Source organism: Rana temporaria, chromosome 7 (genome assembly GCF_905171775.1).
Source record: "Rana temporaria chromosome 7, aRanTem1.1, whole genome shotgun sequence".
Taxonomy (NCBI): domain Eukaryota; kingdom Metazoa; phylum Chordata; class Amphibia; order Anura; family Ranidae; genus Rana; species Rana temporaria.
The window spans coordinates 172,561,224-172,583,671 of record NC_053495.1 but is presented as its reverse complement, the minus strand read 5'-3'; the positions used below and the strand labels follow the sequence as shown (position 1 = coordinate 172,583,671).

Genomic DNA, 22,448 nt, shown 5'->3' with positions numbered 1-22,448 from the left:
ATTATTAGTATAGGGGGGACAATGTACTGACCACCAGTCCAAGACAGGTCCTCGTTTTTTGCTTTGTTTATTCCTATATTTTTCAACTGACTGATCAAGCTAAAGGCTGGTAAACATGGGCCGAAAATCAGCCGGTTCATCAGAAACCATCTGAGATTTGGCCCGTGTGTACAGCAGCCTGTCCAACAGAAGACAGTCTAATGGCCGGCTTTTATCAAACAGGCTTGCTAGGAAACTAGTATCCGATTAGCACTTGCAGCCAATGGCTATGAGCGTTGATCAGTGTGTTCTGGTGGGGAGGTAGCCCCCATGTCGGAAGACAGTAGTTCACTTTATTTTAGTTTTTTTTAACCCGCTTGGTTGAACGAAAAAAAAAAAAAAAAATCTACTCGTGAATACCTAGCATTATGTACTATTAGCTGTAGATATCATCTTTACCAGGGATTACTTGAGAACTAAAATTTAAAGTGTTCCAGCAGAGAAGGCTGTTCTAGGATTTATTCTGTCTGCAATAGCTTTTCAGTGAAAAGCAAACTGTATTCTACAGAGTCTATAATAATGAATTCTTACATGGGTTGCAAATGGTGGTTTATGTGAATATAGCAATTCTGTACTGGAGAATGACCATCACTGATAAAGCTTAAGAACGTAATAAAAAAACACCAAATCACATATGTAAAGATCACTTCTACCATACATACCACAGGTTTAGTAGCAAGATACATGACTATTACAGATGATGAAAATAAATGAAAGGAACCTGAGGATTTAGGAATACAGAAAGATTTAATCCAGCTGGAATTTATTAATGTATATCTGTCAGTTGCAAACAATGGTTTAGCCATTTTGTATGCCTCCTAAGCATAAAGGCAGATGATAGACATGCATTAAACATCCAGGACTACAATACACCCAATGCAATGAATTGCCAGGGTTATTTAATAAGGCCATACAAAGCACATTTTGATGAATTGCAAAGTGCAGTTACCCACTGTAGCATTGAGATATCAACTTCCATTACTTTACAGCAGTCCAAACAATGAAAGTCTATTTCTAAAGTCTTGCTTAGGGAGGTAATGCTTTCTATTTTATGGACAATATTCTTAGTTTTTTGTAATCCTTGGCAATTTTTTTTATATAGTACAAGAAAAATAGAGCATTTTATAAGGTAAAAAATACTTATTGGAATCAATATGAAGGCATTCAAAGTTTACACTTGAAACAAGAAAATTAATCTTAACAGCACAGCGCTGTTTGCTCACCTTAAATGGCAGCAAGTGGTTGATTTAGGATTGAATATTGCAGTAAGAAATTTGTGTCTATACATAAAAATTTTCAATATGCAAGTGAGAATTATTGCTCGAATAACTTTTGGACCAAACAGTCATTTCCAACCACTGCCAGATCCAGAAAGAGAATGGAGCAGCCACAATGTGTAACTTATGACAGATCATATGAAGAGTTGCGTTTTTTTCTGAATAAACCAAATCAAAAAAAACGGAAGAAAAAAAAAAAGTATCAACTATTTCTTTTTGTATGCTGCACCCAATACGTCTTTTCATTTTTAAGCTGCCAGCACCTGCATTAGTTCCCAGCATTGCAAAAAGAAAAAGGAAGCATAAATGGTGCCACCTAAAGGGGATAGGAAGAAATGGTTTCGGAAAACGCTGAAAGTGTTCGCTTCAAAAGGAAACTCATAGCTAGGACATATGTAGGTTGCCATTGGAGACTTCCCCTGAAAACTCTACTTCCCTGACTGTCACGAGAATGCTTTTGTCATTATTAATATGAGCCAATGACCTGAAATAAGCTAAATGATTAGGTCTGATTGAGAAGTACTAAAGTCATGCAATCTGCATTTTAACATATTTCTCTTATGCAAAAAGTTTGCAGGGTATGACATAACCAGTCACCACCCAAAACAGAAACACCAGTTCTGCATGAACCAACCATTAAACCTCAACAAAAGCTTTGTGCCTCATGCCACTTTGTATCAGCTAGTCAATAGCCAGTGAGCCGATAAGTCAAATGCTACTAAAGAAATACAAAAATGTCTCAACAGTATAGAGGTGGTGGAACAAAAAACATTTTTTAGGCTTTCTGGTAAACAGTGCAAAGAAAATGTGCGCAGTAACTACTAATAATCAGAAATCGTATTTAAACTTGCCCTTCATTACTGCTTTTAAAAAGATTTCTAATTGGTGATTTTTGGCGCATGCCACTGCTCTTTGAATTACTGTTAAAAATTCACCCCCCACCTAATTTTATCTGCACCAAAAATAAATGTACAGTACTTGTAAAAAGTACATTTTGACAGTGTTCTGCAAATACTGAGCAAAGTAACACTGGTGAGCGGGTCAAGTGGCTGTCCACAACAGGTGTCCCAATCCCTTCTCAGTGATTGGACAGAAGGCGGCACCAGTACTGCAGGTCCAATAATATGAATAAAGGTTACAACCCCTGTGACATAAAAGTTTGGGGTAATCAGGGGAACAGTTCCATGTATGAAATGCAGAGGTTATAACTCATCTTCAACATGTTTCTTGGTAAATTTTCCTGTGAGTTTTTCCTGAGCTTCCTTCATTGCTTCAACCACTGTGGGGGAGAACAAAAAATGTTTATTACTTGCTTTAACAAACTAGCTCCAGACACATTCATCTACATCAGTGGTTCTCAACTCCTGTCCTCAGGACCCACTAACAGGCCAGATTTTAAGTATTACCTTGGGGAGATGCAGACTAGAATACTGCAATCACTGAGCAGCAAATTATATCACCTGCGATGTGTTTCAATTATCTTGCAAACCAGGTCTGTTTATGGGTCCTGAGGACAGGAGTTGAGAACCACTGATCTACATATTTTTATGCACAGTCCTCTCTTGAGTGGTAGGTTCCATTGTTAAGAAAAGGTCTACTAAGCCAGGGGTCATCAACCCTGTCCTCAGGGCGCACTAATAGGCCAGGTTTTATGTATTACCTTGGGGAGGTGCAGACTAGAATAATGCAATCACTGAGCAGCAAATGATATCACCTGTGATGCATTTCAATTATCTTGCAAACCTGGCCTGTTGGTGGGCCCTGAGGACAGGGTTGATGACCACTGTACTAAGCTTCACATTGGTGCAGTGGATAACTTTTTCGTTTCCTCTGACATCTTAACCCGTTTGGTTATACTCTCCAATTCCCAGTCATTGGAAACCAAAATTTTCATGGACTGCACTGGTGATGTCCACCAAGCCAGCTGTATGCCATTTGGAATAAGTGGCACTGTAACATTAGGCTGTATCGCTGTTAAAAACCAGCAGTACTAGATGCACACTTGGGTCAGGGGCATAAAATAATAATTCGCAAAGCCCTACCCACCATCTTACAAAACAGAAAAAAAAAAAGTTTTTGAAATTGTGATAAAAGACAGTAGATACTGTCCGTTTCAAGAAGGATCTAATATGTTTCACGCTGGTTCAGTGGTGGGCTTTTTGTCATTTTTCCATCCATCTCACTATAGGCAATTATACTTTTTGTCACTTTATTATTTCAAAAGGTTTTATTGGGTTTCACACTATTATTTCAAAAGGTTTTATTGGGTTTCACACTATTATTTCAAAAGGTTTTATTGGGTTTCACACTATTAGGTAAAATATATTCCAAGGTCTGGTTGCACATAACTGACTGTTTAGAAATGCTGTGGGATGAAAACCAGCCTATGTCTTGTGTACCAAACAAAGTGACAGTCATCTTAGCATGTGAACTGATCATGCCTAGGAAGCTGAAAAATAAAAAAAAAAGGTTGTGAAAAAAGCAGCGTGCCAAATTATAGACATCAGTGTCTACGGGGAAGGACTCCAAAAAGGGTGTAGAAAGTTATGGGAGAGGGGGATTTTCGGGTATTTTTAATACAATACAAAGCTTACATTCTGCACAAATTACCTGTTCAGCAATAGGCAAAAATCAGCAGCCATCACAAGCGATTTTCTATTTACCAAGCTTCAAAATTTTGTATTCTTAAAACTGAATTGTGATGATGGCCATAAATGCTGTACTTCAAAAAATGCACTGTCCCAGAATAGCAGGGCTTCTGATATAAGCTGTACAAGCTAGGCCCAAAAAAATACATCACAGAAAGATTCCCCCCCCAGCTAGCATTAGCCATCTTACATACCTTGTTCTGGACTGCTGTAAAAGTACTTGTAACTTGGGTTCCCTTTTGAGTTTATGATCTCTGGATGAACATGCCCACTGGGATCTAAAATACAAATTGGTTTTAAAAAAAGATTCATAATTCTGCAAACCACAAGCGCCTTATACAGTTTTGCTGCTGCTGCTGAAAATGTATTCAGTGATGTTAACACATATTCCAACAGTTCATATTGTTTGCTTTGTCTTACCTGTCAAAAGGAATCCAGGAGCTCCAGCGGGAAACAAAGAAAAGGAGAATCTGGGCTGTTCTGTGCAAAACCATTGCACAGAGCAGGCAAGTAGAACATGTTAGGAGGACATGACAAATGTCTTTTTGCGACATACATTTTTGAAATGCAGCCAGGTAAGCAAAAGAGTTTTCCAGATCACTTGAAAAAGCAATGGTGCAATGGTCATCGCGGCTCCATCCAGTCACAGCGCTGGAGCGGAAGTCACTCCGAGAGACATGGCAACGAGGGTGACTGCAGGGGCTTCGATCTCAGGCAAGGACTTCAAAATGAGCTAGTATGCTGTGCATACTAGCTCATTATTCCTTTGTCTTACAGGGTGTTTTTTTTTTTTAAAGGAGGAAGTAAAGCCTCCTTTAAAAAAAAAAAAAAAAAAAAAAAAAAGAGGAAAAAAACGGTATATTACAGCTGTGTACACAGGAAGCTCTGCTGAATACTTCATCTACACCGGGGCCCAGGCCTTCAATTTATCTGTACTTGACGTTAAGATTTTTGTGCATCGTCTATAATCCCCTCGCACACATTCTTGGCAACAAGACTCATCGGTAGTGGGTGCTACAGCGACTACCAGCTGGTTACTGGAAAAAAATCACAGGTAAATGCACATATTTGCCATTACACCAAGGATCCTCAAATGTCAGCCAAAAGTTTTTATTGAGGAATCACAAGAGAAAGTGCAAGGTTTCGGAAGTCTCGGAGAACCCCTTTGTCAGGCATGTGATGAGGTTTTTGTGTATGACATTTGCTGTAGCCAATGCCGATATGCGTCTGTTAAGTACTTGCCCATCAGCCGCCGTAGTTGTACTGCAGCAGGTTGGCACGGCGACGTGAATCGCCATCGTTGTATATCGGCATCGATATTGGCAGGTGCATGCACACCCGCAGCGTGTCCCCGGAGCTGATGCGCGTGGCTGGGCACCTGCGATCACTCCTGACAGAGCGAGTGTATGTATGTATGTATGTATGTATGTATGTATGTATGTATGTATGTATGTATGTAACACACACACACACACACACACACACACACACACACACATATACATACACAAATAAAACAAAGAAAAAAAATCTGCGCTCAGATAAAAAAAAATATATAAAATTATAAAATACATTTATATAAAAAGCAAAGACAGCAGCACTGGTGGGATAACACAAAAAATACAAATAACTACAAATAAAGAGCTGCGCCAATAAGGTAATCAGTTATTGCATAGACATCCAGGGGCTGGTATGTAAAAAAACAGTGCACAGTAAACAAAAACACAATATCCAGACTGGGTATTACACCCTGATCACCTGGGTTAGTAATGTCAATGTAAAAAAGAAAAAATGGATGAGAAATTATCGAGTAAATTGAACCCCAATAAACATCCAAAAATTGGGGAATAGTGCACATTAACAGCTGTTCATCAAATGTCTAAACCGCTATTGCATAGATCAGTCACAAGGTGGGTAGCAATATTGTCCACAATAATATGAATTAGCACAGGTATTTCATATCCAGAAAATCCAATTCCATGCACAACACCCGGTGATACACATGAAAATAAGTGCCCACTGCCGCAACAAGATGTCCGCTTACCGCAAGGCAAGCATAAAAAGCAGTCGGCTGTGACCAAGCCACGGCCTTTTGCTTGCATGTAGGAACAGAGGATGCACCAGGACAATACGGGATAATCAGACTAGAGGGTAAGTTTAATACAATGCAGGCAATTATTTGTGCCTATAGAAGCTGTAATCATCGTAACTTACCCAGGAAGACAATTCTTGGGATGTATCCACCATCAGGGCTATATGCATCATCTTTTGGTTCCTCCTCATCCTAGATTTAGAAAAAAAAATTAATAAATAGTTGACACTTGGTCATCATGATCTAAATATAATCATATTTATTAATTATAAATATAAATTTATAAATTAAACTATCCCTTATTTTCAAAAGAGAGTTTGTAATTTTGATATCTCATTCAATTCAACTGAAAATAACTGTCAGTTGACCAACAATAGAAGGTCTTAGGCTGGTGTTAAAGCTTTGTGAATCGAGCCTAAAGTGTGCAAAGTCCCACAGGATTCCCCCTCTTAAAAAAAAAAGCCACAGCCCAATTCAGAAAAGTCTGCCCCTGCCAACCACAAAGTGAGACTATTGCTCTCTTTGCAGACACAGCAATCTCACTCTACTTGCCACTACTGAGTCAGTGGTAGAGCTCTCTGAACAGCAGGAACCATGAGCTTTGCAGAGCTTATAGCAGGGGTGCCCAACCGGTGGCCACATGTGGCCCGCAGAGCCTTCTGATGTAGCCTGCGACCTCCTTCTCTGGGATGGTGGGTTGGCAAGCCCAGATCGCGGTTTGCCAACACGCCATCCCAGAGCATCAGTGTTGTGAATGAAGACAACGATAGCGGAAGCAAGTGGCTGCGCAGCAGAGCCACATAAGCCGATGCTTCCTGTATAGCGCAGACTCCTGTCAAGTGGAGCGACACCAAATGCACTCTGATTTAACCTGCAGGTCTATGGCAAAGTGCAGCTAACCCGCTGGAAAGCCACGTTTACACCTGCCTACCTCCAATTCGATCCGAGAAAAAACACACACACACACACACACACACACACACACACACACACCAGAAGGGTATCAAAAGGGTACCAAAGATCATAAACTCACCTCCATAAAAGTCTATGTGCCCATGTACACATAGGCTTTTAGCAGAGTCTAGGAGCTGTAGCGTTTATGTGAGGTTAAACCTCCCTCTCTAATGCAGAATAATCGTGCTCAGGATAGGAATGTTTTTATGGCTGGAAAATGCAAGACTGCATCAAAAATCGAGTTTGCGGTTTCACCGCATTTTACGCTTTCCCGCGGCCACGGTCAGGGTAGGCGAGTGTATATGTAGTCTAAGAAGTTCTCCTTTCTGCACCTATTCTGTGACTGAATAGTAAAAGGAGAAACAGCAGTCTGATGAGCTCATCTCTACTATTTGCTCCTGTCAACATGCTCTGTGCACTGTAGTGCAGTCCAATTAGCCTCCATTTCTGGGTAGCCCCTCTCCTAGTCTACATTCTACTGTACTTGGAATTTCAAGAGTCAAGTACAAGTTCTTATACTAATTGCAAAAAGGGGTTAATAATTACCTACAGCAGTTGTTCAAGAACAAAACTTTTTTTTTTTTAAGCAGAAGCCAATTTACTTTTCAATATGTTCTGTTTCTGCTGAGCAAAATAGGATCATTAAAATTAAGCCCACACATGTACCAGGAAAATACATAGACTCCCGTATAAACCCAACAAAGGCAGCAGTACTAGTCACCGAGACAATCTGTCAAGCACATTAATCAGCAATCCTAGCAGAAAAAAATGCTTTTACATTAACTATATTTATGGCCAAATATACCACACTAGGCATTTAAGGTCAGAATGTTAGTTTTAGGAATTATACAATTGGCGAGTTTGGATGCATCAATTTCAGGGACTAAGCAATATCAACCTCCAAAAGTAAAATATACAATCATTTATCCTCCATTTCCTTTCAGCCCATTTAAATTGTATATCTTGATATTTCAATAATAATAATAATAAAAAAAAAAAAAACACACACATATTGCAACAAAAAAGAAATAAAAATAATAATAATAATAATAATAATAATAATAATATTATTATAAACTGCTTGTTACCCTTTAAAATGTATATCTTTTTTAATCTTAAGTAAAAGCCCTTAAAGTGGTTGTAAACACTTGAAAACAACTTTATGCTACAAGTAAGCTTATATTAAGACTTACCTGTAGCTACTCATTATATCTCTTAAACCTGCACGGTTTAGGAGATATCCCCTGTCCCTTGCATGTGCCGATGTAATCAGCACATGCACACCTGGGCAAACTGAAGCAATGGCACCTATGTGCCGTTACCGGCGACTTCCGCGCGCGGGAGTGACACGATACCCGGAAGCAAGCCCCAGGCAACATGTCGGCGGCCAGAGGGGGAGACTAGGACTGCTGCAGGGGCTGCAATGTGAGGCAAGTAATACATAATGAGCTTGTATGCTATGCATACTAGCTCATTATGCTTTTGTCTTGCAGGTTCCCCCCCCCCCCCCCATTTGGGTTTACTTCCTCTTTAACACAACCCAACCCTTCACTTTAGGCAGGAAGTGCCCTTTATTTGGTTCTTAACACTAGGAAACAGACCGGCTTCCCTATCATGCACAGTGACAACACAATCGGGAGCCTCTGTAAACAGTGGCTGGAAGCTATAGGAGACCGCTCGGTCACTGTATTTGGGGCACAGGGAGTACACTCCCAATACAACAAGGTATTCTAGCCGTACACCACCACACTGCTGCTACATATATGCATTTGGCTAATGCCAACAGGTTTACATAACCCCAGTCTAAAAAGTAATACCATCACTGCAAAACACCAACAATACTAAAGACACTATATCTGCATGGAGTTTGTTCTCCCTATGCTTGCAGGGGTTTCCTCCAACACTCCAAAGACAGGAGTCTGCAGTTGGGACTCTTAGACCCGCTCATGCATACCAACATATGGCAGAGACTGGTATCAGTTGAGTGGCTAGTGCAGCTCTGGTACGTTGCAAGTTGTTCCAGTTTGACATATAGTAGATGGTCTCATTCATGCCCCTTGCCAACTAGCTGTCCTCTCTGCCCAATATGTGCACCTTAGGCTGGCCATACATTATACAATTTTCTTATTCAATTTCCTTTAGATTTACCTTCAACTATGTAGTGCAAGGGCCTGCCTGATTGCATACAAATTGAAAGTATTTAGTCTTGACCTCATATTATATGGTTTTCTTAAATGAAAAATTGTATCAGAAAATTGTGTAACGGATGACCAGCCTTGGGCTCCACTCGCACCTGTGTGTTCCAAGAACGTGTGCAGAACCCATTTCTGCATGTGTTTCTGGAACACAAGAAATGCATGCATCGCAATTGCAATGCTATGAATTGTTCATGGCACCCCACATGCAGGAAGGAGATGCGCAGTTAAAAAAAAAAAAAAAAAAAAAAAAAAAAAACACACACGCATTCTGGAACCAGCAGGTTGAATGAAGTTAAAAAATAAAAAAAAATAAAAAAAAAAATAAACTCCTGCATCCACACATACGTGGATGCAGGAATCACCCCTGCTGTGCTACTGTATTCTGATAGCAGGGACTCACTGCCACCCCTGCCTTCCTGGTTAGAATACACAGATCAGTGCTGCAGCCATTCGCTGATTGAAATCTGGTTTTCCAGCAGCAAAAGACCAGCTTTTGTTGAACAGAAAGGGACACACACACACACCAAAATTCAGCTGGTTTCCACATTTATTGGAGCCCTTCTGGGACTCTGTTCGGCAATTGCTGGAGCGGCTCCTGGACAAAAAGATTCCCCCATCCCCAAAACACTTCCTCCTGGGTCTCACACCACTAAAACTCCCGTCCCCATATAAGAAACTGGCCAGCCACATCATTACGGCAGCGAGATGCTTGGTGGCGTTGCATTGGAAACGCTGCTCTCCCCATGAGGCCCTATATGCCCGGATTAGGGACGTGGAGACTATGGAGAAAATGACAGCCAGGGTGCGGGACAGGATGGAGGCACATGACGCTGTCTGGGAGATGTGGCACCGCCGGGAGGATCCATCTTGAGACGGTATGTGGCCTGAAGTGATGGCACTTTCTATACTCTGTCCCTTTACTCTTTCCCCCTCTTTTCTTCTTTCTGTCCCCCTCTCTTTCTTTCCTCCATGACTTGAGAGTCCCCTAGTGACTCCAATTTAACAAGATATGCAGCAGTTAGGCTTCTTGATCACTCTAGCTATAACACACAGGCAGTCCTTATAGACAGGGGAAAGTTCGCACCCCGCCACATTGGCACTATTGGAAACAATACGCACGCTACTACTGCAAACTATAGTAACCAAAGGTATCGAGCACTCTGTTTTAATATTACTGTGCCTCCTTGATTTCTTGTTATGTTGTCTTTATCTGCACCCTTCCTCTTATGGGAGACCGAGTTATGCATGTACTAACTTTATTTGATCAATAAAATTGTTATTGGGGGGGGGGGGGTTCCTGATGAACTGACGGTATTACAATACATGTATACCCTGCTTAAGAATTTTTTTTTAGGATCATAGAACAAGTCTAGTTGAAGGTAAATAATTACTGATAGCTATACCATAACCTGAATAAATGAGAACCTTCACAAACAAACACAGGAGAACTATCTGCCAAAGATTTGAAATTCTGTGTCATCTACCTGCCCACAAACTGTCACATTGTTTTTTTGTTACACAACCAGGAGGCAGTATATAAAAAAAAAGAAAGAAAAAAAGAAGAAGTGTATGTTCCTTGTGGTAGTAGGCTACATATGAGGCTTCTGGTGTCCCTTTGCAGCTCCTGCTAAAGCTGGCCATACAATGGTAGATTAAATTTCACCAGTACATTTTAAATTTCAATGCCAGAAGCTTGACAAATGTTTTTCGAAAGTACTTTACTATTTATAGTCGTTTTTAGAATGAATGTGGATTTTTCCAACGAAAGCCACATTAATTGTTAGAAATCTTCCATCCTGCACCTTCAAATTTTCTCTCCATTACAGTTGAAATGAAAAAATGATCAAATTTGATCCCACTAAATGAAAGATAATAATAATAATAATTTACTAGTGTATGGCCAGCTTAAAAAGGAGCTCCAGTCTCCCCCCCCAAAAAAATCAAAGTCAGCAGCTACAAATACTGTAGCTTTCCAAAAAAGGACACTTACCTGCCTCTGGATTCAGCAATGTCCTCACCTGAGCCTATTCTTTAATTGGCTTCGGATGCAGGCACTGGCATTTTCAGTAAGGGGAACTGGTTGTAAAGCCTTGCGGCTTCACAGCCAGCTTCCAACTGCGCATTTGCAAGCCGCGCTGTGCTTTTTGATTGGTCCTGCAGTCTTCTGGGACCTGTGATGTGTGAAGGAGAGGGGGCCAAACTTCCGCTCAGACCACCGTGTCGATCTTAATGGAAATAAGGGCAAGGGTACCTGTCTGTCTCCCCCCCCCCCCAAAAAAAAGTGGCAAATGTAAATGGGGGGCAAGGAGAAAAACTTCCCTTTTGGGTGAAGTTCTGCTTTAAGTCACAGCTAGAATCATATTTAGCAGAGAGCATGTGGTTTCCCAAATGCAAAGCTGGGACACAGGATGCTAGCCACAAACAAATGGGGGGGGGAACCTTATACTAGCTCATGCATAAATGTATCCAATTACTTTTAAATGAAAGTAAAATTGGGTTTTAATTTTTTTTAAGGAATCTGCCAGAAGTCAGCTTTAATAAACCATGGGATCTTAAAGGAGTTGTAAAGGAAAAATTATTTTCTGCTGAAATGACAGTTTACAGGGTATAGAGACATAATAGTTAACTTATTTATTTTAAAAATGATTAAAAATAGATAAAAATCAATCATATAATGTGCCTGCAGTTTCACTTTCATTTTTCATCTAGTTTCATGTTTCTGTGAAGTACAGAGACACACAGAACAAAAACAAACACGTTGCAGTGTTTGTTTTTAAAAGGAATCTGATTGGTGATGAGGGGTTTTAGACACACAGTAATCACACCTCCTTGATCAGGGACCACAGAGAGAAGCTCCCATGAGTTTTTTCATAAGGAAACAGACAAGCAGGAAGTGTGGAGATCAGAGAAGTATTACAGCAACTTCAAAGCAAAAATGAACAATGAGGACATGAAACCAGGATTGCAGTAAGGTAAAGGAAGCCATTTAGCTTAAAAAAAAAAAAAAAAAATTCCTTTAGTGACCCTTTAACAAGCAGCAGTTGGTCTCTCACCTCTACATTCACCATCACAAAGTTGTGACATAGTTCAGATATCTCCTTGGACTCTGCAAACTTTGGCTTCAGAGCTGCATGAGAAAAACATGAAAAGATTGATTAAGAGGGATCCAACCAGCAGGGTTAACAGATATATAAAGAATAATATTTTAGCCGAGATCCAGCACTATCCACACCAACATGCAACTACCAGAAAAAAATTTTAGGTCCCAAAGTGCACAGCGAGATTTCTCATGTTGCACTACAGATTTAGATTATATGTACATAATCATCAAAATTAACATATTGAATGCTTTATTAAAAAAATATAGCTAGCTATATATGCTTTGGTTTGTGTACAAATAAAATACGCACACACACACACACATACACACTTAGGTCCATGAACACAGGCACCATTTTTTTTTTCTTTCCCCCACAGGTATGTACCAAAACATATTCAAGCTATGTATAATGGATATGGGCTGAAAGTGCACACTCAGGTTTAATTTGAGGGCATGTACATCCAAATCGGAGGAAGGGTTTAGGAAATACAGCTCTGAAGAACAGCCACCCCCCTTTTCAAGGGGCCAAAAATATTTTAACAATTGAATTAAAAGCTGGCCAGGTGTGGGCTACTCCTTTAATTAAGCGGGTAAAAGTTCAGGAGTTAATTCTAAATATAGTATTTGGAAACTATTGCTGTGAACTTACATCCTGCGTTCAAAGGAGCTGTCCATGCAAGTGAAACAGGCCATTGTAAGGCTTCAAAAACGAAACATATCCATCAGAGAGATCGCAGCAACATTAGGAATGGCCTAAAAATCAACTGTTTGGTACATTCTAAGAAAAAAATAATGCACTGGTAAGCGCAGCAACATAAAAAGGCCTGGCCATCCACAGAAGACATCAGTGGTGGATGATCGCAGGATCCCCTCTATAATAAAGAAAAACCCATTCTTAATCTCCTGATATGTATACTGTTTCACATGTTTAGTAATCCCCGATTTTATGAATTTGTTGCCCAATGTGCCTTGCTTACCGCTTGTATTTTCAAATATCTTAAAAAAACTTTCTTGTTAAAGAAAAACCTATTCACAACATCCAGACAAGTGAAGGACACTCTCCAAGCGGTGAGCGTATCATTGTCAATAGCTACAATCAAGAGAAGACTTCACGAGAGTAAATACAGAGGGGTTCACCAAAGGTGCAAACCATCCATAAACCTGAAGAATAGAAAAGCCAAAAAAAAAAAAAAAATCCAAAAAAAGCCGGACCAGTTCTGGAAAAGCATTCTTTGGACACATGAAACGAAGATTAATTTGTACCAGAATGATGGTAAAAAAAAAAAAAAAAAAGCGTTGAGAAGGCTTGGAACAGCTCATAAGCAAAAGCACACAATGTCATCTGTAAAACATGGTGGAGGCATGGGTCATTGGTGCTTATTGATTTGACAGAAGCAGCCTAACAAATTCGGCAGCGTTAAGAGATACAAGGGCAGCCCAGATTCAGCCAAAGGCATAAAAGTTAATTGGACGGTGCTTCAAAGTACAGATAGAGAATGATCCAAAACACTGCAAATGAAGCCAGGAGCTTTTGAAGGAAAAGAAGTGGAATATTCTGCAATGGCTGAGTCAAACACCTGATCTCAACCCAAATGAGCATGCATTTCACTTGAAGGCAAAAACTAAAAAGCAGAATGACCCACAAACAACTGAAGACAGCTGCAGTTAAAGCCAGGCAAAGCATCAGAAAGGAGGAAACCCAGTCTTTGGTAATGTCCATGGGTTCCAGACTTCAGGCAGTCATTGCCAGTAAAGGATTCTCTACAAAATATTAAAAATTAACATTTTATTTAGGATTATATTTTGTTTGTCCAATTACATTTAAGCCCATGAAAATGAGGGAACTGTATGGAAATGTTTGCAGTTCACTTGGTATTTATGTTTAACCTCTTGAATTAAAGCTGAAAGTCTGCACTTCAAGTTCACTTGGATCGTTTTAATATTATTCTGGTGGCATACAGAGCCAAAAGTATGAAAGGTGTGCCTGTGTCCAAGTATATACAGACCTAAAATAATAATATATATATATATATATATATATATATATATATATATATATATATATATATATATATATATATATATATATATTTACAATCTCATTCCACATTATCATTATTTTTCTGGTAAAAGGCATTGCAAAAGAAAAAAGGAATTTTCTTCAATTTTGCCATTTTATTTTTTTATAATTGCTATTTTTTTTTTTTTAAATAATAGCCAAGGGAGGAAGACAATAATTAGGGCTGATTTAGGTTACCCAAGAAATAAAGAGTTCAATCAGAAAAAAAAAAAAAAAAAAATCCCTCACTTGCTTTACCAGACCTCTTTTATTTGAATATGAACTAAACAAGGTAAATACAATGTAAAAATGTAACAATTGTATTTCTGAATGACCACGCTTTGTTTTTGGCTGTAGCAGCTGCTGTAATACTCAGCAAGAGTTGCTGGAAACATCGTCAGCAGAGGGACAGGGTGTATTACATATGTTTACTGGGCTTACTATGTGCCGTTAAAGAAGAGAAGGATAATGAATTATGCACAAGTAGAATCCTGAACTTTGTTACCTTTGCAGGCTCCACACCATGTCTTATGTATCAGAAGCATTAACGGCAGGCCACTGCAAAGAAAAAAAAATACACTTTTTTGTTTAACGAGCTAAAAGTGAACTTCACCCTTGACACCGCTATGGAGAGATGCCTTACTTGGTTACTTGTCAGGACCTATAATAAATCGTATCTAAGCCGTAGTAAGACAGCTTTCTTGGGCATGTGCAACACTAACCCAAAATGCAAAACGTGTGCAATGGTATTGCACAGAGAAGCCCCAAACTTCCTCTTCTGGAATTTCCCTCTCCTCTTCTCGGTGTGCCCCCACAGGAAGCCACTTTCTATGGTTGCGCACTTGCGGGCTCTCTCCCAAGCTGAGCTGTGTGCTGCCATCTGCAGCCCCTCACCACAGCATTTTATAGACAGAAGTCAGAGCTTCTGGCTCTCACTGCTGTCTTGAGCCTGTGAGAGGGCAGAGAGAACCAGAGCTGCTGCAGCGGGTACAGCGCCAGATCGATCCAAGACTTAAAGCGGGAGTTCACCCATTTGTTAAATTTTTTTTTTTCTCCCCTTAGATTCCTGCTCGTTCGGTCTAGGGGAATCGGCCATTTGTATTAAAATATGAGCAGTACTTACCCGTTTTCGAGATGCATCTTCTTCCGTCGCTTCCGGGTATGGGTCTTCGGGAGCGGGCGTTCCTTCTTGATTGACATTCTTCCGAGAGGCTTCCGACGGTCGCATCCATCGCGTCACTCGTAGCCGAAAGAAGCCGAACGTCGGTGCGGCTCTATACTGCGCCTGCGCACCGACGTTCGGCTTCTTTCGGAAAATCGTGACGCGATGGATGCGACCGTCGGAAGCCTCTCGGAAGACTGTCAATCAAGAAGGAACGCCCATTCCCGAAGCCCATACCCGGAAGCGACGGAGAGGATGCATCTTGTAAACGGGTAAGTACTGCACATATTTTAAAACAAATAGCCGATTCCCCTAGAGAAAACGAGCAGGAATCTAAGGGGAAAAAGTGCCCTCTAAGGGTGAACCCCCGCTTTAAGCAAGTAGATGGGGAGGCGACTGTGCTCACGCTCGCATTTGCACATGAGCACAGGGAGACTGGAGTGCTTACTCATTTTAACACTGTCTTTTTTTTTTTATCAACTTTATTGCTACAACAAGGGATATAGCATGTGATAGCTTGGGCAATGACAGGTCCTCTTTATGGAGGGATCTGGGGTCTATTGGACCCCATATCTCTCCTCTGGCCACCAAAGCCTATTATGAAACCGAGACTGGTTTAACCGGTTCCTTTTACAAGCCAGCAACTGCTTGTTTACAGTTCCTCCTCTGTGCAGTGCACTAGATTCAGGGATGGACTGGCCATTGGGACTACAGGGAGTTTTCCGGTGGGCCGATGGCTCAGTGGGCCAGCTTCAGTGACAGCAGACCGCCGCCCTCCTCCGCTCCTCTGTCTCTCCCTTCCCGCAGCGCTCACCTCCTCTCCCTCTCCGCAGCGCTCACCTGGGGGGAACAGAGAAGCAGGGGGAGGACCAGAGGAGCAGGGGGGATGACAGGAGCATGGGGGGAGGGGACAGACAGCTGACTCAACAGCTATGGCCTGGGAGTTTCTCACTTCTGCCTAATCTTGTCCCATAAGGGGGGCACCAAACTGATTCTTTGCCCTGGTGAAATAATGTCTAGCTTCCCCTCTGGTACTGCCTATAAGAGGACCAGTACCAGCCGTTCTACTCTAATAAAGTAGAATGGCTAGTGAAGAGGGAGAGGGGGCTTGGGTGGCCGGCCGCCATGGAAGAGACCTGTCAAAGTGGGCCAGTCTGAATGAAGTCCAGGGCCAAATTTCTGTCCCAGTCCAGCCCTGACTAGATGCCACTGGTTTTGGTGGTCCCAGGCTTCCTGATGGAACAGGAGAGCCTGTGAAAGGCGGAGGGAGAGGACCCCCTTCTGCCACCTGTAGAAGTGATCAAGTAGCTGTATAGCTGACCAAATCGCTTCTACAAAAGAACCGCCAGCTGTAAATTGTGATACCGGGATGATGCCTGTAGCTTGCAGGCATCATCCCGGTATAACTGCTTCAATCCATCATATAATGCCCTACAGCCAGGAAGTGGTTAAGGACATGCTAAAGAAAGCAAATGAGTGCCCCAAATACAGCGAATTAAGTCAGTAAGGACATTACCTGCTGGCAGCCTCCTGCTTCCCATCTTCTAGTGTTCTCCAGTGAATGTGATCTCCAAACCCTGTGGGGAAAAAAAAAAAAAAAGTTAAATAGGTAGATACGAGGGACAAAAGATGCAGGCCAATCAAGTTCAACCTCTATGTGCAAGATAAAAAATGGGGGGGGGGGGGGCAAAGTCTGCAGGCAACATGAGGCCCGTTGGGCACTGAGCGCCAGAAAAAAAACCACACACACACACACAATCTCCTCACACATGGCAGTGCCGCAATAGCATCCTCCTGCACAGGCGCAATAAACATTGATACAGGCTCACTAAAAGCTGCCTATAAGCGAGCTCACTCTAAGGCTGGGATCACACTTATGGTGGCGCAGGGTCCCAGCAGGGGGTCCGGTGTGTCCCTGTACAGCGATTTAGGTGTGAATCCGACCCAAATTTTGGCCTGAATTTGAACCTGAAATTGGAGCCAAAGAGGCACAGGACCCTTTTCCAACGTGAACCGCGGCCGCCCATTGAGAGCCGGGCACACGCTCCTGTCATGCGAAATGGATGCAGGGAAACCACATCCAATTTGCATACGTGTGAACCCAGCCAGTCAGCACTACTACAGCGATAGCAACGATCTTTCAGAAGCCGTGCAGAGCGGCTTCTCTTTTGCATAATAGAAAAACCCAGGGGTGAACAAAAAACACCAAAACAAAGCTCTACTTGTGTAAAAAAAAAATGATATAAATTTTGTTTAGGTGCAGCATTGCATAACCGCGCAATTGCCAGTTAAAATAGCGCAGTACCGAATAGCAAAAAAAATGGCCTGGTCATGAAGGGGGTAAAACCTTCTGGAGCTGAAGTGGTAAATAAATGTTTGTAAATGCAATATTTCCCTTTCTACTTAAGCTGCCTGCTTTGCAGTGCACTGCGGTGTTACTGCCTGTGCATTAAGGTTCCTTTCACACAGAGCGGAGTCTGCTCCGATCAGCAGGAGATCGGTACGGGACAGATGTTGGGTGTTTTTGACACTCATGCCTGAGCAGTTCACGTGCAATGGACACAGGTGGACCTGCTACAGCTCTAAGAACAGATTCTGTTGTCCGTTTACATCAGACTACCTCCAAATCTGTCGCATTTAAGCTACATTCACACCAGCGATTCAGGCCGGCGCAAATTATAGTGACAGTTCCTGCTGCGGCTCTGGCCCTCTTCCCTATAGTGACAGGTCACCAGCGGCCGCAGCTATTCGTGGCTCTTTCCACAGCCAGCGATCACATGCTGTGATCACTGGCTGTGTGTGCGCCGAGAGCTGCGGCGGCACCTAGCCGGTAAGAGCTGCAGCGGGAATCAGAAGATTCCTGCCCTTACCCAGGATGAATGGAACCTTCGGTCCAGAAAAACAGAAAAGGTTGTAGTCCATTTAGGGACCTGAATGGACTCTGGAGGTAGGTGGGTGTAAATAGACAGCGTTTACATACGCCTGTCCATAGGACTGCAATGAGCTTCGGGCAGCTCTTTTTTTTTTTTTTTTAATGGACTGCCAACACATCCCAGTGCATTAAAAACTGGGCCTGACACTTTTCTTCCCACACAGTACTGCACAAGCATTTGTTGTGGTCTGGCATCAGACTCGTGGTTCCTAAAATGGATCAATACCAGAACCGCTGTATTTAAAGAGGAAGTGGTGTTATGTCATGTGATCATCTGTAGGAAATGTTTGAGTATTCTGAGAGATGGCACCAGAATAGCCCAGAAGAGGGTAGGTGTGCAAAATTAAATATATATGTATATGCTGTCTATATCAAGTACAGATTCCATTATGTGGCCCTTTGGATATGCCAGGGGCCGCACTTGAGGCCTTTTGCATTTACCGGGTTGATTATCTCTGCCATCCATCAGCTGAGCCCCTTTCCTTCCTCCCTATTCCCTCAGCAGAGACCCAAGAGGGTAAAAAAAAGCCCCCCACCTCGGAATCTACTCGGCTGAGAACCCCTCCCCAGTCCTGGAGTCCCTTAAATTGAGCCCACCCCAACCCCCCCTATCCTGGAGTCTCCTTGGCAAAGCCCACCCCCTCACTAGTCCAGGAGTCCCCACAGTTCCCTCAGATGTGCACCTCCCTGGTCCCCACAGGTGGGCATCCCCCACCCCCACAGCTGGGCACCCCCTCTTGACCCCTCAATCCCTACGGCTGTGCATCCCCCACCCTCTTAGCTGGGCACCCCCCACCTCCTCAGCTAGGCTCCCCCTTCGTCCCCACAGCCGGGCACCCCCTCGTCCCCAGAGTCCCCACAGCTTGGCACCCCACGCCCCCCTTAGCTGGGCACCCCCCGCCCCCATCATCCCCAAAGCTGGGCACGCCACCCCCTTAGCTGGGGGCCCCCATCCCCACAGCTGGGCACTCTCCCACACCTCCTCAGCTAGGCACCCCCTGGCCCCCACAGCTGGGCACCCCATCCCCTTAGCTGGGCACCCCACCTCCTCAGCTGGCCACCCCCCTTGTCCCTACAGTTGGGCACCCCCTCAGCACCCCTTCGTCCCCAAAGCTGGGCACTGCCCTGCACCCTCATCCCCTCAGCTGGGCACCACCCTCGTCCCCCCACCCACTTAGCTGGGCACCCCTCCACAACTCCTCAGTTAGGCACCCCCCTCATCCCCACAGCTGGGCACCCCCCACCTCCTCAGAGTCCCCACAGCTGGGCACACCCCTCATGCCCTCAGCTTCCCCATCCCCTCAGCTGGGCACCACCCTCGTCCCCCCACCCACTTAGCTGGGCACCCCTCCACAACTCAGTTAGGCACCCCCCTCATCCCCACAGCTGGGCACCCCCCACCTCCTCAGAGTCCCCACAGCTGGGCACACCCCTCATGCCCTCAGCTTCCCCATCCCCTCAGCTGGGCATCCTCCTTGTCCCCTTAGCTTCCCCTCGTCCCCCTCAGTTGGGCACCCCCCCACACCTGGGCACCCCCCTCGTCCCCACAGCTGGGCACCCCCCTTGTCTCCAGAGTCCCCACATCTAGGAACCCCCCCTGCTGTTCCAATGACTATTCCCTTCGGTCCTGTAAGAATTCACCAAGTGACCCCCCAGGTTGTACCCATCCCCCTCCTCTGTACTATAATAGATACATAAAGTATGAATTACCCCGGCCCAGTCCGGCCTCAGCACACACCGCCGCCCCGACACACAGAACCACAATGCCGGACAGGAGCAGCACCGACCTCCGACCTTCTGATAGCTGCATGTTACCGGGAGAGACGAGCCTGACACCGGAGCGAGTATAGGAGGAAACGGAGTCCGGGGGAAGTGATGTGAGGAGGAAGGGGGCGGGGCCTTCCACTGACTGGGAGGAGTCACTGGAGAAAATGAAATGGATACAATGTAAACAGTGCGGAGATCACATCGTACATCCGGGAGAGGGAGATCACATTGTACACCTGGGGGAGGGAGATCACATCGTACACCTGGGGGAGGGAGATCACATTGTACACCTGGGGGAGGGAGATCACATTGTACACCTGGGGGAGGGAGAGGGAGATCACATTGTACACCTGGGAGAGGGAGATCACATTGTACACCTGGGGGAGGGAGAGGGAGATCACATTGTACACCAGGGGGAGGGAGATCACATTGTACACCAGGGGGAGGGAGATCACATTGTACACCTGGGGGAGGGAGATCACATTGTACACCTGGGGGAGGGAGAGGGAGATCACATTGTACACCAGGGGGAGGGAGATCACATTGTACACCTGGGGGAGGGAGATCACATTGTACACCTGGGGGAGGGAGATCACATTGTACACCTGGGGAGGGAGATCACATTGTACACCTGGGGGAGGGAGATCACATTGTACACCTGGGGGAGGGAGATCACATTGTACACCTGGGGGAGGGAGATCACATTGTACATCCGGGAGAGGGAGATCACATTGTACACCTGGGGGAGGGAGATCACATTGTACACCTGGGGGAGGGAGATCACATTGTACACCTGGGGGAGGGAGAGGGAGATCACATTGTACACCTGGGGGAGGGAGATCACATTGTACACCTGGGGGAGGGAGAGGGAGATCACATTGTACACCTGGGGGAGGGAGAGGGAGATCACATTGTACACCTGGGGGAGGGAGATGACATTGTACACCTGGGGGAGGGAGATCACATTGTACACCTGGGGGAGGGAGATCACATTGTACACCTGGGAGAGGGAGATCACATTGTACACCTGGGGGAGGGAGAGGGAGATCACATTGTACACCTGGGGGAGGGAGATCACATTGTACACCTGGGGAGGGAGATCACATTGTACACCTGGGGGAGGGAGAGGGAGATCACATTGTACACCTGGGGGAGGGAGAGGGAGATCACATTGTACACCTGGGGGAGGGAGAGGGAGATCACATTGTACACCTGGGGGAGGGAGATGACATTGTACACCTGGGGGAGGGAGATCACATTGTACACCTGGGGGAGGGAGATCACATTGTACACCTGGGAGAGGGAGATCACATTGTACACCTGGGGGAGGGAGAGGGAGATCACATTGTACACCTGGGGGAGGGAGATCACATTGTACACCTGGGGAGGGAGATCACATTGTACACCTGGGGGAGGGAGAGGGAGATCACATTGTACACCTGGGAGAGGGAGATCACATTGTACACCTGGGGGAGGGAGATCACATTGTACACCTGGGAGAGGGAGATCAAATTGTACACCTGGGGGAGGGAGATCACATTGTACACCTGGGGGAGGGAGATCACATTGTACACCTGGGGGAGGGAGAGGGAGATCACATTGTACACCTGGGGGAGGGAGATCACATTGTACACCTGGGAGAGGGAGATCACATTGTACACCTGGGGGAGGGAGAGGGAGATCACATTGTACACCTGGGGGAGGGAGATCACATTGTACACCTGGGGAGGGAGATCACATTGTACACCTGGGGGAGGGAGAGGGAGATCACATTGTACACCTGGGAGAGGGAGATCACATTGTACACCTGGGGGAGGGAGATCACATTGTACACCTGGGAGAGGGAGATCAAATTGTACACCTGGGGGAGGGAGATCACATTGTACACCTGGGGGAGGGAGATCACATTGTACACCTGGGAGAGGGAGATCACATCGTACACCTGGGGGAGGGAGATCATGGATGAACTGTCCTCTCCCAGGTCTATGACTGCTCCTGGAAAATGTGTCCTATTGATCAGCCATAACATTATGACAGGCAAGGTGAACACTGATTACCTTGTTACAATTGTATCTGAAAGTGGTTTGGATATATTAGGCAACAAGTGAGCATGTTGTCCCTGAAGTTGATGAGCAAATAATGGGCGAGTGTAAAATTTAAAGAGACTATGACAAGGGACACATTGTAATGATTAGACAACTGGATTATAGCAACTCCGAA

General features: G+C 44.2%; 1 protein-coding gene across 1 annotated transcript; it reads right to left on the bottom strand.

Annotated features, from left to right (window-relative positions):
* Positions 1-767: 767 nt before the first annotated feature.
* Positions 768-20,348, bottom strand: TXNDC12 (thioredoxin domain containing 12). The gene is made up of 7 exons (XM_040360482.1): positions 20,172-20,348; positions 17,046-17,106; positions 14,873-14,925; positions 12,262-12,335; positions 6,179-6,248; positions 4,159-4,242; positions 768-2,595 (listed from the first exon to the last, which is right to left on the bottom strand). Exons 1-7 carry the CDS (start codon positions 20,269-20,271, stop codon positions 2,519-2,521), a joined length of 519 nt encoding a protein of 172 aa, XP_040216416.1. The 5' UTR covers positions 20,272-20,348; the 3' UTR covers positions 768-2,518.
* Between the last annotated feature and the right edge of the window lie 2,100 nt (positions 20,349-22,448).